A 15,682-nucleotide genomic window follows, 5' to 3' on the forward strand; every position below is an offset into this window, starting at 1 on the left:
TTATTGCAGCCGAGATGTATCATTGGCAAATATGTTCTCCCATTCAGTGGGTTGTTTTTTCATTTGGTTGATATTTTTCTTTGCTGTGCAAAAACTTTTTAGTTAAATGTTAGACTTGAAACCATAAAAATCTTAGAGGAAAACACAGGCAGTAAAATCTTGGACATTTCTTATAGCAATATTTTTTCTGATATTGGGCAAAGGAAACAAAAGAAAGACAAAACAAATGGGACCTATCTCCTTTTTTTCAATTGCCTTTTTCACCTTGTCTATTCAGACCCCTACAACCTCTACCCTATGCCATTCTTTTTATTGTGCAATATACTAGTACACTTCTCCTCATTATCAGATTCACTATAAAGCAGAGCTTTAAACATTCCAGAAATATGAATCAGAACTTTTCAAAAATCTTCAATTATTCTACACTTTTTTTAAATTTTATTTTTATTGTTGACACTATTATAGATTCCCCCATTTTTTCCTCCTTTTCCCACCTCCACTCAGCCTTTGTCCCCCTTCCCTCTGGCCATCACCACTGTTGTCTGTGTCTATAGGTTATGCATATACTAGGGGCCCGGTGCACGAAATTCGTGCACTGGGTGTGTGTGTGTGGGGGGGGGGAGAGTGTCCCTCAGCCCAGCCTGCCCCCTCTCACATACTGGGAGCCCTCAGGCGTTGACCCCCATCACCCTCTGATCACCTGATCGGCCCCTTGCCCAGGCCTGACACCTCCGCCAGAGGTGTCAGGCTTGGACAGGGGACCCCCATCTCCCCTCGATCACTGGCTCCGGCCCCCGCCCAGGCCTGAGGCCTCTGGCCCAGGCTTCAGGCCTGGGCAAAGGGACCATCATATCCCCCCAATCCCCGGCTCTGCCCCCCACCCAGGCCTGATGCCACGGCCAGAGGAGTTGACCCTCATCACCCTCCTATCACCAATCACCGGATCGGCCCCTTGACCAGACCTGAGGCCTCCGGCAGAGGTGTCAGGCCTGGGCAGGGGACCCCCAGCTCCCCGCGGTTGCAGGCTCCGCCCCTGCCCAGGCCTAACGCCTCTGGCCTAGGCGTCCGGCCCAGGCAGCGGGGACCTGCAGTGGCAGCGGGGGGGCGCCGCGATCGTGGGCTTCGCTTTAGGCCCAGGCAAGGGAGCCCTAGCTCCTGGGACTGCCAGCTTCGACCTTGCCCAGCTCCCATCACTGGCTCCACCCCTACTTCCTGCTATCACTGGCCAGGGCGGCAAAGGCGCCTGATTCTCCAATCATGGCTGGGGGGCAGGGCAAAGGCGGCCCCAGGACCGCCTTTGCCCTGCCCCCCAGCTCTTAGCTCCCCCCTGGGTTTCCGATCACTGTCAGTGGCAGGGGGCTTCTTCCTGCTTTCCCTTTTGCCTCCCTGCATTGTGCCTACATATGCAAATTAGCCGCCATCTTGTTGGCAGTTAACTGCCAATCTTAGTTGACAGTTAACTGCCAATCTTAGTTGGCAGTTAATTTGCATATAGCCCTGATTAGCCAATGAAAATGTATCGCCGTACGCCAATTACCATTTTTCTCTTTTATTAGTGTAGATGTTCTTTAACTAATCCCTTCTCCTTCTTTCCACACTGTTTTCTAATTGTGCAAACATCCTCAGTTTAGCATTTAAGGTATTCCAAAAGGTGGTCTCAAATTACCTCTAACAGTGATTATTTCTTAACAAGTTTTAGAAAAATACACATTCTCCACCCTCACATCCTGCACTCTGCTGCACATACTTTAAATTCCAACCATGTTAGACCATGAGCAACCTGAGGACTGACACAGTGTTTTATGCGAAAGCACATTCTCATGTGCCCCATGATACTGTCCCAAATATCCCCACCAAGTAACTTGGCCTCTAGAATCTCTCCCTGAGGTCTCTCAGAATGTTTTCATTCCCTTTATCTGCCCCTTGTTGCCTATTACCTGGATAACTTGAAGAAGATAAATGTCAATTTTCAAATTTTAGTTTCTACTATTCTCCCTAAAGTAATTTTTTTAATTCTGGTGGGAAATATTGTTTTTTTTTTTGGTTTTTTTTACTAAAAAATATGTACTCATCTTGATGAACACTGGCTTTAGTTATATTTAAATTTAATTCTGATTTGATTTCTGTCAAATCAAAAGGGCGTTTCTAAGGTGTCTTTTTATTTTTATTTTCCAGGTTTCTTGAGCACAGGAGATCAGGCTGCAAAAGGAAACTATGGACTCCTTGATCTCATCCAGGCTTTAAGATGGACTAGTGAAAACATTGGATTCTTTGGTGGTGACCCCTTAAGAATCACTGTTTTTGGATCTGGCGCTGGGGGTTCGTGTGTCAATCTGCTGACTTTATCCCATTATTCTGAAGGTAACCGTTGGAGCAATTCAACCAAAGGTATTATGCAGGTTGCAAATTTTGACAATTTTGGTGTCTGCATGCCACCACCATCAGTAGTATGTGATGCTCTGTATATATTTCTCTGTTCAAACTGAGTGTCAGGTTGAACTCAATAACTGTTTAGAATTTTGTTTCTTCAGCTTTTATGCATGTTCAGATTGTTGTCAAACTTTCTGTCTCCTGTGGAGCTTGGTAAGGAAGCCCTTTCAAGCACACTTCAGAACAGTTCACATCACAGTTACTTTTCCTTTCTCCAAAGGGTGATTTTTAGGGAATTTCAAGGATGTTCACAGTTCTTTTATCTCTGTTTATTCAGTAATCAAAATAAAAGACAAGGTGTGTTTGTATTTAAGGATTGTGTATAATCTACTTTTGAGACAATAGACATTTAAAACCCTTTGCTAGTAAGAAAGAAGGAGTTATAAGCTAGTTTGTCTAGAAATTAGATTTTCACTTGTTGCCTGAGTGGAGAATAGATGTTTGATTATTTTGCGTGCATGATCCAAAATTGTCAAAGCATCAAGGTCACTAGTACAGCTTACAATTAAAAAAAAAATAGGTCTGAATTTGTAGTTTTTTTTCTATTTTCAACCCCAAAAGTGTTCTTCCCTCCAAGAGCTTGGCAAAGCAGCATGGAGCACTGAGGCTGCTTAAACCCACGAAACATTTTTTCTTTTCTCCATTTTCTGACCTTGATCCCCTTTTTAAGTGCCTGCCCAAAGCTCCTTATGTTGTTGTGTGTTTTTTATTGACTCCAATCTCACCGTGAGTTTAGTCATTCATTCAACTTACATCATTAACTTGTATCCTCAAGAACAGAAAGTGTTTTATTGGAGAAGTTTGCAAAAACAAATAGTTTCTTTCCATTTCACACACATAAGAGATGGAAAGATAGAAAATAGACATCAACATAGGCCATCTTATATTTTGTACTTTCATCATTTTATATATATATATAAAATATACATTGTCAAGTGTTCATAAAACATCTTAATTTGTAAGTCTGAGTTTTATGATATAAGCACCAAATATAGGATATTTGTTTTTGGTATCAAAGATACATTTATGTGGAATTTTGAAAAATCAACAAGTAATTAAATGAGTATATGTATTTGTAGAATCATATGTTACTTATTATTATTATTATTATTATTATTATTATTATTTTATCATATATTATTATGGACCTAACTTATAGACATCATTTCTGTAACATCTCATATGTAGTAGTAGAGTTCTGACTCGAGATGACAAAATGGCACATATGAGAACATTTCCAATTGTATAGAGATTTGGTCGGTAATGAAATGGCTTATTATGAAATAACAGAGTTGTTTTTTTAAAAAAAGAACAGATTATATAGTTCTAGCTAGGGACTATAGTAAGCCAATATTTTATCTAGGTTGACAGTGGTTAATTCTGTTTAGATCTTAGGGTCATTTGATTGCAAATGTTCTTTCCTTCCAGGTTTTCTAAAACTTTTTGTAAATGTAAAGCAAACATGGGCACCCAAACCAGTTCCAGCTAGTATAAAACTAACATTCCATATAAAAAGATGAATCAATTAGCTCATTGGCTAGCATTGCTAATTATCAATGGATGATGTGGTAAACAATGGCAAATGGCAAACAGTCAATAATACAGCATTCCATCAGCCTCAATACAGTCAACAATACAGCATTCCATCAGCCTCTTCAAGGAAATCTGTTCATACCTGGCCACACAAGTGGACTTATGTTTGATCTAGTCCTAAGCCTATCTCCACAAAGCTGCCTGATTGGGAGATGTCTGGAAATCATCGGGCTAATTCTGTCTCCAGTACAGACAGACTTTAAAGTCTGTAAACTCCCCAGAGCTGTAACAATGCTTAGGCCTATATCAACCAGAAGTCAACCACAGCTTGTGTACACACAACAAGCACTCTCACTAATGATAAACTATATGGTTTTCCCAATACCATCCAGGTGGCATCTTTCAGATTTTATTTAATGATAGGTATTTTCTGCAAAATCATTTTTGGTATATATAGTCAATGTCATTAGCCCCTTAAAGGGGAAAAATATTATAGAAATCACAAGGTTTATATTAGTTGTCAAGTTTTTAATTAGTAAAATATTTCTCTGAGCTAATGTTGACACATAGCCTATATAATTTTTTGAAATTATCTGTATTTATATCATTTACTCTGGCATACTTTGCTCTAGCAAACTAAAAATATATTCTTAAAGATGTCAGAAACCAAAACAAATTTAAATTAGTATTGTTTTTAGAATTATCTAGGAACATATTATAGACTACATTTTGAATACGTATATGCACTTGGAGAAAAATCTAAAATTCTGTTTCTAATTCAGAAACTGTTTTAGCACCTTTGTGAAAACTGTTCTTATCTCGTTAACACATACGAATAACTGAGCATGTGTTTAAATAACCAGTCGACAAAGCTGCATTTGGAAAATGGTAACAAATGTACTTTTTAAAAAGAAAATAGATAAATTTAACACAAGGATTTTATTTGAAAATATCTTAATGGGTAGATAAAGTGCATTTGCAAATTTGAATGGCATGCAGTTCTAATCAAACTGTATATGGGACTGTGATTTGTAATTTTTAAATGCAATTAAGTGAAAAGCAGCGGGCCATGTACTTTGCATTTTTTATGATAAAACATAGCAGCGCACATTCAAAACTGAAAGAAGTTAAATCACACCCCACAAAATCCTCTGCTGATGTTTTTTTCTTTAACCTAGTGAAAATGTTATGTTTGAAAGATGAATATTCAGCATACTATGTCTGACACAAAAAGCTGGGAAGAGTATGTCTACAGTGATATTCTGTTTTGTGTGCCTCAGGGCTATCCCCAGGGTATTAGCAAATCCCCAGCCCCACGGTGAGCTCTGAACAATTCTTTTTCAAATAAAATCTGATTAAAACAAGCATTGGAGCCATTTTGAAGGAAGACATATGCAGCCAAACTGGAGGAAATATCCTCAAAAGACAACAGAGAGTCTGATGAAGAGATAGTAGGGAGAGAGTTGGTTCCATCTGGTTGGCTTTGATAATAACATAGGTGTTTCCATGATGAGCACAGACAAATGTGGGCCTTTTTACCACTAGTAGTTACATGTTCTCCTCCTCTCCTCTTTGAGACAGACACAATTTAAACTTCTCAATCCCTAAAGTGATTGTTAACTCAAAGCAGAAGACGTAGTCCTCCTCTCTAATTCATTATACCCTGGGGATGTCCTTATGTGCCTTCTCTTAAGCAAAAATGTCTTTATCTTTCGTGCTTGAGTTGTATCTGGGTTTTTAGATACACGTCTGAAATATCTAATGTTATTGTTTTACCACAGCATTACTCAAAGGTCATCTAATATCCTTTGTTGTTTTTCCCATAGGACTTTTTCAACGAGCAATAGCTCAAAGTGGAACAGCCCTTTCCAGCTGGGCAGTTAGTTTCCAACCTGCAAAATATGCTAGAATGTTGGCCACAAAAGTTGGCTGCAATGTTTCAGATACAGTAGAATTGGTGGAATGCCTACAGAAGAAGCCTTACAAAGAACTTGTTGACCAAGATATTCAACCAGCACGATACCACATAGCCTTTGGACCTGTGATTGATGGCGATGTAATACCAGATGACCCTCAGATATTGATGGAGCAAGGAGAATTTCTCAACTATGATATAATGTTAGGAGTTAACCAAGGAGAGGGATTAAAATTTGTTGAAAATATAGTAGATAGTGATGATGGTATATCAGCTAGTGATTTTGACTTTGCTGTTTCCAATTTTGTTGATAATTTATATGGATATCCGGAAGGCAAAGATGTTCTGAGAGAAACCATTAAATTCATGTATACTGATTGGGCTGACCGCCATAACCCTGAAACCAGAAGGAAGACATTACTGGCCTTGTTTACGGACCATCAGTGGGTGGCACCAGCTGTTGCTACAGCAGATCTTCACTCAAACTTTGGTTCACCTACATATTTCTATGCCTTTTACCATCATTGCCAAACAGATCAGGTTCCTGCGTGGGCTGATGCAGCTCATGGAGATGAGGTTCCCTATGTACTAGGAATCCCCATGATTGGACCTACAGAGTTATTTCCTTGTAATTTCTCCAAAAATGACGTGATGCTGAGTGCAGTTGTAATGACATACTGGACAAATTTTGCTAAAACTGGGTACGTACCTAAGGAATAAAGTTTTCTATAATGTAATAAAAATATCCCTTTAAGCATTTAAAAATAATATACATTTTGTGACCGAATGATTTAATAGATTAATAACAGCAGGATATTCTTCCTTTTTTTTTTCTTCAAAATTCTATACTGTGGTGCTTCAAAAATTAGTGCTTTATTAGTTCTTCCCTTTTAGAAGTTTATTAAATAAGCTTACATATATATTCCACTACTCAATAGTTAAATTTATTATGATGTTTTACTTGAGTAAGACATTATTATTACTCAATAGTGACAAATATTATTTTATAGTGCTCTCCAATTTGCAATACTATATGATTTCGATTCTGCCAACTACATTGTTAGGTGGGCATGGCAAGTAAGATTAATCCCATTTTATAGAGAAGGGCGATGAGGCTATCAGAGCCTCTTCTAGATATTAATTATGTCTACTATGTCGCAGTACTAGGACTCAAATCCTCACCTGCCAATTCCAAATCTTATCTTCTCCACTACTCCATGCTGTCTCTGTTAGTTTGCCTATGAGACAATGAATAGGTACATGCATTTAAAAATCTTTGGGTAGATAGTAGCCCATTTGTAAAAGAATGTGAGGCTTACTCAAATTACATTATCATCCATCAAGCAATCTGCCTGCAATGGGATTTATACTTCTAAACACTCAAAAGACTGGCTGAATTACCTCTTCAATTTGATGTCAACCTAGTACTATTTCTATTAAGAAAATGAATAAAATAATTTTGTTCTCATAATTGCTTTTTTCTTTCTTAGTGATCCAAATCAACCAGTTCCTCAAGACACAAAATTCATCCATACCAAACCCAACCGCTTTGAAGAAGTAGCATGGACCAGATATTCCCAGAAAGATCAACTTTATCTCCATATTGGATTAAAACCAAGAGTTAAAGAACATTATAGAGCCAATAAGGTGAACCTCTGGTTGGAGCTGGTACCTCATCTGCATAATCTCAATGACATTTCTCAGTATACCTCTACAACAACTAAAGTGCCATCAACGGACATCACTTTCAGACCTACGAGAAAAAATTCTGTACCTGTCACGTCAGCCTTTCCCACTGCCAAGCAGGATGATCCCAAACAACAACCAAGTCCATTTTCAGTGGATCAGAGGGACTACTCCACAGAGCTGAGCGTTACGATAGCAGTTGGAGCATCACTGTTGTTTCTGAACATCTTGGCATTTGCAGCCCTGTACTACAAAAAGGATAAGAGGAGACACGATGTTCATAGGAGATGCAGCCCTCAGCGTACTACCACCAACGATCTGACCCATGCACAAGAAGAGGAGATCATGTCCCTCCAAATGAAGCACACTGATTTGGATCATGAATGTGAGTCCATCCATCCACATGAGGTGGTTCTTCGGACCGCCTGCCCCCCAGATTACACATTAGCGATGAGGAGGTCACCTGATGATGTTCCCTTAATGACACCCAACACGATTACAATGATTCCCAACACTATACCAGGGATTCAACCCTTACACACATTCAATACATTTACCGGAGGACAGAACAATACGCTGCCCCATCCCCACCCGCACCCCCATTCACATTCAACAACCAGGGTATAGCCAGATAACAGAAACAAACTCTATTTTTTTGATGGATTGCAGTAAAAGATTACTGAAGATTCCTTGGCTTTCAACCTATAAAACTCTTACTATTTAAATAAGGAGGAATATTATGTGAATATACATATCAAGGACTTTGGGGGTTTTGAAAAAAATGAATTGTATATATATATATGTATATATATACACAAATCAACTCTAAAAATGAATTTCAATTGCTTGAAGCAATTGTTCTGAATGATACTTTTTCATTCACATTCAAGAATTAATTTTTTGAAGATTTATGTTACATAATGGAATTAGGCATGTGGAACACCAAACAGGAAAGAACTATGTCTGAAATATAAAACAAATAAAAATAAAAAAACAACCATGAATATGCACAAGGGACACACCAATGGAATGTCAGATAATTTTCACCAGTTTTTATTTGGAGCCGTTTTATTGTGTAGACCATATTTACATATTTGGATAAGTACACAAAACACCAATGCTGTTAATGGCCTTAGCGGAGGCTCATGCTGAAATTTGCCAGTAAAACAGAGAAGTTTAAAGACTGGCAGGTACATTATCACATAAGTGCTGTCAGTATAAAGTTGTGGGGATACAGGAAACTGGATATTTTTAGCACGATGTGCATGATAATCTATATGCTTGGTGGCTGTGCTGCTGATTAAGCCGTAATTAAAATTCTTCTCATCCCATTGGAGTCTTTAATAGGAGCTTCCTCCATCAATTGGCAGAACCGAAAGAAGATTTTAAGGGGCAAAAGTAATTACAATTAAATAATTCACAGTAGTTTTGATAATAGAAGGAATTGGTTCTTAAAGGTATTTGAAGAAACTATAGGTATAGTGATGAATACTCACTGATATTAATTCCAAGAACAAACAATTTCCTGTGTTCTTAATGTTCTTTTCATTCCCATCTAAATTATTTATAAAAATGTAATCCTAATTGGACATGTGTTATAGAATCCATAATTTGCTGTGGTTTTTGTTACTCTGTATTTTATTTCCTCTGGTAAGATGAAGTGTGTCCAAAGAGTTACTTGCAACAGTCTTTTATGAAATGAGGATGCCCCAAATTACCACTCTGGTTATAGCTCTCAGTTAATTGATTTACTCATGTTGCATGACAAAATGTTTACTAATAATAATTCAATATAAAATTATGTCCCTCCTCACACCATTTATCTTTCTTACTGAGGTCCTGTCAGTGGAATTTGCTTGTGCAATCTCAGTAGAGTACAACGTAGACGCAGAACCTAAGAGAGACACCATCTGGGGGATTTTAGTCTTACACCTACGTGTGATTTTCAATGAATATTCTAAGACCACAGGAAACTCTTCATCCCCTGTTGTTTACCGGTAACAGTATATCACAGACCTATCCAAATGTTTGTATATGTAATCAGATGTACATTTATATTAAAAAATGAGATGGACTTAAAGAGCACATCCTGATAAATACTTTCTCTCTTACCTGTACTATATTTCTATTAGACTAAAGTTATGTGATTTTTTTTTTACATTTTTTCAGATGACTAGCAATTTTGATAGTTTGTAAGATAATGCAAAGAACTTTCTCTGACAAACTAACTGCAGTAACAGAAACCTTTCTTTTCAGTTACTCTTTTTCAAGAATGAAAGCTTATTATACAAAAAAATTGTATACTACTTGATGGAAAAAAAAACTTTGTACATCTTGGCCATGTCATTGGTCATTGCGTGAAATAAAGATAAACTGGATAATGACTATTAGTCCAATGATAAGAGACATGATCTTTGCTCATTAAAGAGCTAAAATGTTTATTGCTGTTTTGTCTTTTTTTAAAAAAAAAAAATAGAAAAGAAACATGACTGTCTCAGAGTCATTTTTCTAGACCAATCGAATTTTTGAAGACATTTAGGTAACTTCTTCAGAAAACACGCCATGGATTTCCAGGCAAGTCTCATCTAAGATGAAACTGATGAAACTTTAACATGAATTTATAAGCCCAGGAACATATCAGCTTTGTATTTTTAAATACCTCTTATGGGAAATAAAATGTGCCAATTGTTTTCAATTAAAATCCCAGGTTCCAATTCTGATCATTGAGGAAAAGGTCTCTTGGAAATAAATGGGTGACATTTCGTGGAATAAGAATAGCTAGATTCATTTTTAAGGGTGATTGAATTATCATAACGTAATGGATAGAAAGTTATCCTCCTAAGAGAATTTAAAAGTGCTGAGCAAGATATTAAGCGGACACTAATAGATAAAATCTTCTATTTCAAGGAATTTCTTTGCTTATAACTCCTTCTAATTGTTAACTGTCAGTAAATTTTAAATATTGATCCATAACTTGAAATAAAAATCTATGTTAGAAACAAAAATTCTTCAAAATCCAAAATGATCTACATGCATCTTTTGCCTCGGGTGGTTATACTTTTAGATTGTGAATTGCCAATGTAAACCAGTAAAAACAATTATTTGGCATTTTCAATATTGTTTAATCAGAAAACTATCTTTTACTATATTGATTAAACAAAAGATAAAAACAGAAATAGAAATAATAGCAAAATAAGGTGTGAATGGAATCTTTCAGATGCATTATTTCACCTGGCAAAACAAAACATTCTATTTTAATGATGGCCATATTTATATCCATCTGCCTATCTGTTGCTCTAAATTTATGTGTCAATCAATCTACCTATCTGTACCATAACTGACATCTATTTTGTATTAATTTGGGAAAATGGTTAAGGAAACAAACCATCGCCCTATTCTTTTTTCTAAATTAATGTGGTAACAACTTTGTGGAAGATAAAGCAGTTCCAGGTTGTATAACTATTCCCAAGCCGTGATAAAGTCATTGTGAAGGAGTGTTAGCTCCTAGTTTTATAGTTACAGCAGCTAGTTTTCTGAGTGCAAAATAATGTCCCAGAATAAACAGAACATTAAGCACTGTTTTTAAAGCTGAAACATAATTTTTAAATGTGAGAAGTATTTTGGATATTGTTATTAATTTTTAACCAATATGTATAAAATGTGTTTATTTAGATGATAGTTTTCTTTAGGAAAAAATGTAAGTCACAAAATTAAAAGAACATATTTGGCATTACTTATTAATTTAGATTTCCCTGCTTCAGATTAAATTGCAAAGTCAAAGCTGCTAATATTTATACAAACATTATCAACAGATTAATGCTGTTTCAGAGTATGAGAGTGGAAATAAAAGGGACACATTTCATAGTTTAAATTTCTATTTAATATATTGACTAAACTAGATCTAGTTGAGTACTACAAATGTATCAGGAGGTTCATCATTAACTTCATGGAAATTATAAAGTCATTTGCTTAAGCATTAAATGTATCTAATTTTAATTTGGAGAGATCATGCTAGCAGCTCAACACAAAAAAATCTGAGTAATGTATGGAGTATTTCATTCATGTCAAATTTAAATGTTGGTTATAATGATGCTATAAATTAGATTTTTTTTTTGATCTGTACAGCATGTAAACAGCAAGAATTAAAAAATATGTAATATTAAACAGGAAACCAGAATGGTACTGATTTTCTTTTTTTTTTTTAAATGCCAAAACTCATTCTGTAACAAATCCTTCCCTCTCAGTTATTTCACCTGTTGACATTCTTTTACTGACATACATATTAATATATTGAAAGGATACAAAGAATGTGGTTAAATGTGTTCCAGTTTTAAAGACATTACTACATAGAAATCACTGGGATTCTTTTGTTTAGCAAGTTTCACAGAAATATTTCACAGGACAAAATGGTGAATGGGATTTTCAGGAAGCTGTCAAACATCATTGCATTTCTTTGGTGATTGTTTTCTTCTGTTTGATTGGTTCAAAAGACTGGCCTTTTCCTTCAAGTCTAGTAATTAGTTGTTATATACTATCACTTCTTAATGTGAGTGAAAATTAGGTAATTTGGTTATACTTGTGAAAACATGCTCCCAAATAAACCCAATTAATGGGCACTTCCCCGCTGAGATTTTGTTATTATTCATTTAATTATCTTGTCAAGCTTTACTGTTAACAATTGTTTTGGCTCTTTAGTCAATAAAGTAAGGGAATTCCTCCAACAGCCTTATACCTCTCCTGCACTTGATACAACATACACTGCAATTTTCCATCAGAAGTTCCTCAAGAAATTTCCTACTGACGTGAAAAATTTGGTAGACAACTTGATTCTTTTTCATAAGTATTCTGATTTGATTTGACTTGATGTGAGCACTTTTCTGTATTTTTTTTCAGGCCAGAAATCAATTCCATTTGATAAGGGTTGTGGATTATACAAATTGAAATAACCATGTGCAGGGCATAAGTGCCTTTTTTCCTGGTATTTTATTTATAAACCTTATTGTCTTCCTTTAAAAAAAAAAAAATTTACAGAGCTTGATACAACAGGATGACCATGTTATAAGTTTTCAAAAAGAAAATTTTTTTTAGGAGGGTCTTTTCTTGAATTTAATTATATTTTTGTATGATATCAAATGTTGCCAAATGACCTCTGGAAAAGAGCAAAGTGAATTTTTGGAAAGCAAGTTATTTGCGCACCTGATTTAATGATTCATAAGTGTGGAAACTTAAATCTCTAACAAACTTTAACATTCTCCCAAATACTTGCTAAGTTTCATTTAAAAGAAGGTTAAAGTTGTTAGGGACAAACATAAATTAGATAGATACATAATTTTTTGTCTAGCCAATCATAATGTATTCCATACTAAATGCTTACAGGATATTTATGGACCTTTCAAATTCATATATTTACAAATGACTTTGTATACCTTCTTCTTTTTTTTTTTTTTTGACTTTGTATACCTTCATACATATGTACTAATGTTGTAGAATTTAGTCCTCTATGGAAAGTCAAACCAAAATGCAAGTAGTTTTGTGTGTAAATGAATGATAATTAAAGCTTTAAAGAAAATTGTCAAGTCACAGGAACAAAAAATCAGCAGATAAAGTTAAAGCAAAGGGACTATTTTTGAATGCCGTGTCCAGGGTGATACCTATTTTGGATGGTGTATTTAAAAAGATTTAGTATTTTTAATTTGTCCTTTGCACTCATATCATTTAGCAAATTAATGGGACATATGTCATGTTTTTTGTAAAAGAGGCCATTGGGTTGTCATGATTCCGTTTGTGTTTGGACATCCATGGCTTTTACTAAAAACACGTTTATTATCATAAATAAATATTACTGTGTTTTCCAAGTTGTGCTGACTATTTTTAAACTCAGAAATAATTTCTTCTCTGTTTGACACACAGAAAAACATTTCCAAGATAAATGTTCTCTGGCAACTTCTTTGAATTGCCCACACATGTGCTGACAGTTCTGATTTGATGGGAACAATATTTTATGGTCTGTTCACCTCTTGGTGAATGCAGGGAGAGAAGTTGAAGAATAAAGTTTGGGATCTGTCTTACAATTGTTACACAGCTTGTCAGAAAAGTAAGAGGACAATATAAGGTGAAAAAGAAAAAAGTAGGATTAAGGAAATGAGAGAAAAAAAAGAAAAAATCTGTTTTAATTTAATGACTTTCTACTTTCAAATAGAAAGTAGATATGTAATAGATATGTATGACAAGATATTAAAAAAGAGAACAAAGATATTTAAATAAACCCCTTTAAACCATAATCTATTGCCCTTAAAAAACAAAATTAATAACATTTAGAAAGAAACAAGAAATTTAATCCATGTTCCAAGTCTTGGTTAAACTGTGTCACTGGAAACAAACAAAAGAACAAAATTCTAGAGGGATATATTTCTAGCCTTGTACTATCTACTTAATACTGATCTTGGTAGAGAAGACTAAATGAAGTATTGGCATCTCTTATCTGAATATAGCCCAAGATAAGAATATAGCAAACAAATAGGACATGAGAGAATTTTCTTATACATGGCCTAATGATCAATATTTCCAAATCACTAAGTAAAATAATTGGCATTGCTTTGCAGGTCTCTGTGGCTGCATATGGCCATCAATATCAAATAAATAATTCAAAAACACATTCCAAGAATGTCTCTTCCCACAAAAGAGTTTTGATGTTTTGTAGAATTTGATGATTACATTTTATATGATTTCATTTTCATTACATTTTTATATTTCCTTACAGATTACAGAATGTTATTCCTGAGTTCAAAAAAGAAAAAGAAAAAGAAATCCCAATCTAGTCTGTAAATGTTCAGATGAAGCAGCATTTCCAATGGAGTGCTATAATTTGATGCACTTCTTACTGCCCGTCATGGAGAGTTGACTTTGAATATCCCCTTAAAAGCTTTCTAGCTGTTTCTTGAAAATATTTCACTCTCAGAGATGACTTCTTCTGCACTAGAGGAAATATTCCTATCAATTATTGCAGCTTCAATTTTCATGCCCTCTCCCATTATTATTTACTAGGGGCTCAGTGCACAAAATTTGTGCACTGGTAGGATCCCTAGAGGCTGCGACTGCCGACCGGGTTCTCCTTCCCTTCCCCCAGCTGGCCCTGCCCCCTGGTCGAACTCCTGGACAACTCCCGGTTGAGGGAACAATTTACATACTACGATTTTATTATATAGGACACTTTCTTCTCTAAGGGTGTGGAAAGTGTGGGGAAAGGCTTAAGATGATGTAAATAAATGGTACTTCAGGCTGTTTAGAAGCTAGTGAACATCAGTCAAGCAATGAGAGGAATTAGCCATTCACTCAACAAATGGTGCTGGCCACTGCCAAATAGCATGTTGTTAGACAACAGGACAAATCTCTGCCTTACCTATGAACATACAAGTATTGCCAAGCACAGAATAACTATAAACACAAACTATTCAGACTATCTTTTGTGCTATCCACTGTACCAGATCATTACACAATACCTTGTTTTATCTATAGGGGTGGGTATAAGTAGGTTTACAGTTGTGATATTTTAAAATATTTTATATGTCTTAAATGGTAAACGTAAAATATTATTTGAATCCTATTGAGCAAGTTCATCAACAAAGACAGTGTGTATCCATCCTTCCCAATAATAATTATGGCCATGTCTGAAGCCACACTGGGCTATGCCAAAATATGTCACAGAATATGAAATATTCAGCTTAATCCTCTACCCAAATATTTGGCTATGAACTCAAGCATCGCACAACACCATGGTTGTGGAATTCTGAAGCAGGCGGCTGCATTTGAGACCATTTGAAAAGTTTTCCTTATATTGATCAACTGCTCTATTTTTTTTCTTCTAAAGGTCCTAAAGTCTCCATCACCTGACTTTTTTCTTCAAAAATTGAAAATAATTATCATATCTTGCATGAGTCATTTTTCTTCTCAGAACAAAAATTTTCATTTTCATTACAAAATAATTTTGTCTTTTCACCATACTAATCATTGATTTTTAAAATACTTTCCCAAGCCTAAGTTTCTTAGGAAGTGTGAAGTCTAGGATTAAATATATAATTGCTTCAAGCATAGGTATATTTCCTTAATAGATCCTTAGTT

The 15,682-nt window shown here is 35.5% G+C and overlaps 1 protein-coding gene across 2 annotated transcripts in view; it reads left to right on the plus strand.

Moving 5' to 3' along the window:
- The window catches only part of NLGN1 (neuroligin 1), a gene marked incomplete at its 3' end in the record, with an annotated part of 2,013,512 nt that overhangs the window by 698,056 nt on the left and 1,299,774 nt on the right, over nucleotides 1–15,682 (plus strand). For both annotated transcript variants that reach the window (XM_081087458.1, XM_081087459.1), the window contains 3 exons: nucleotides 2,176–2,388; nucleotides 5,790–6,579; nucleotides 7,369–10,003. In XM_081087458.1, the coding sequence (XP_080943584.1) occupies nucleotides 2,176–2,388; nucleotides 5,790–6,579; nucleotides 7,369–8,191 (1,826 nt within the window). Of the gene's footprint in view, nucleotides 1–2,175; nucleotides 2,389–5,789; nucleotides 6,580–7,368 lie in introns of those variants that run through there.

The sequence above is a fragment of the Myotis nattereri genome (genome assembly GCF_964212035.1).
Source record: "Myotis nattereri genome assembly, chromosome: 3".
NCBI lineage: Eukaryota > Metazoa > Chordata > Mammalia > Chiroptera > Vespertilionidae > Myotis > Myotis nattereri.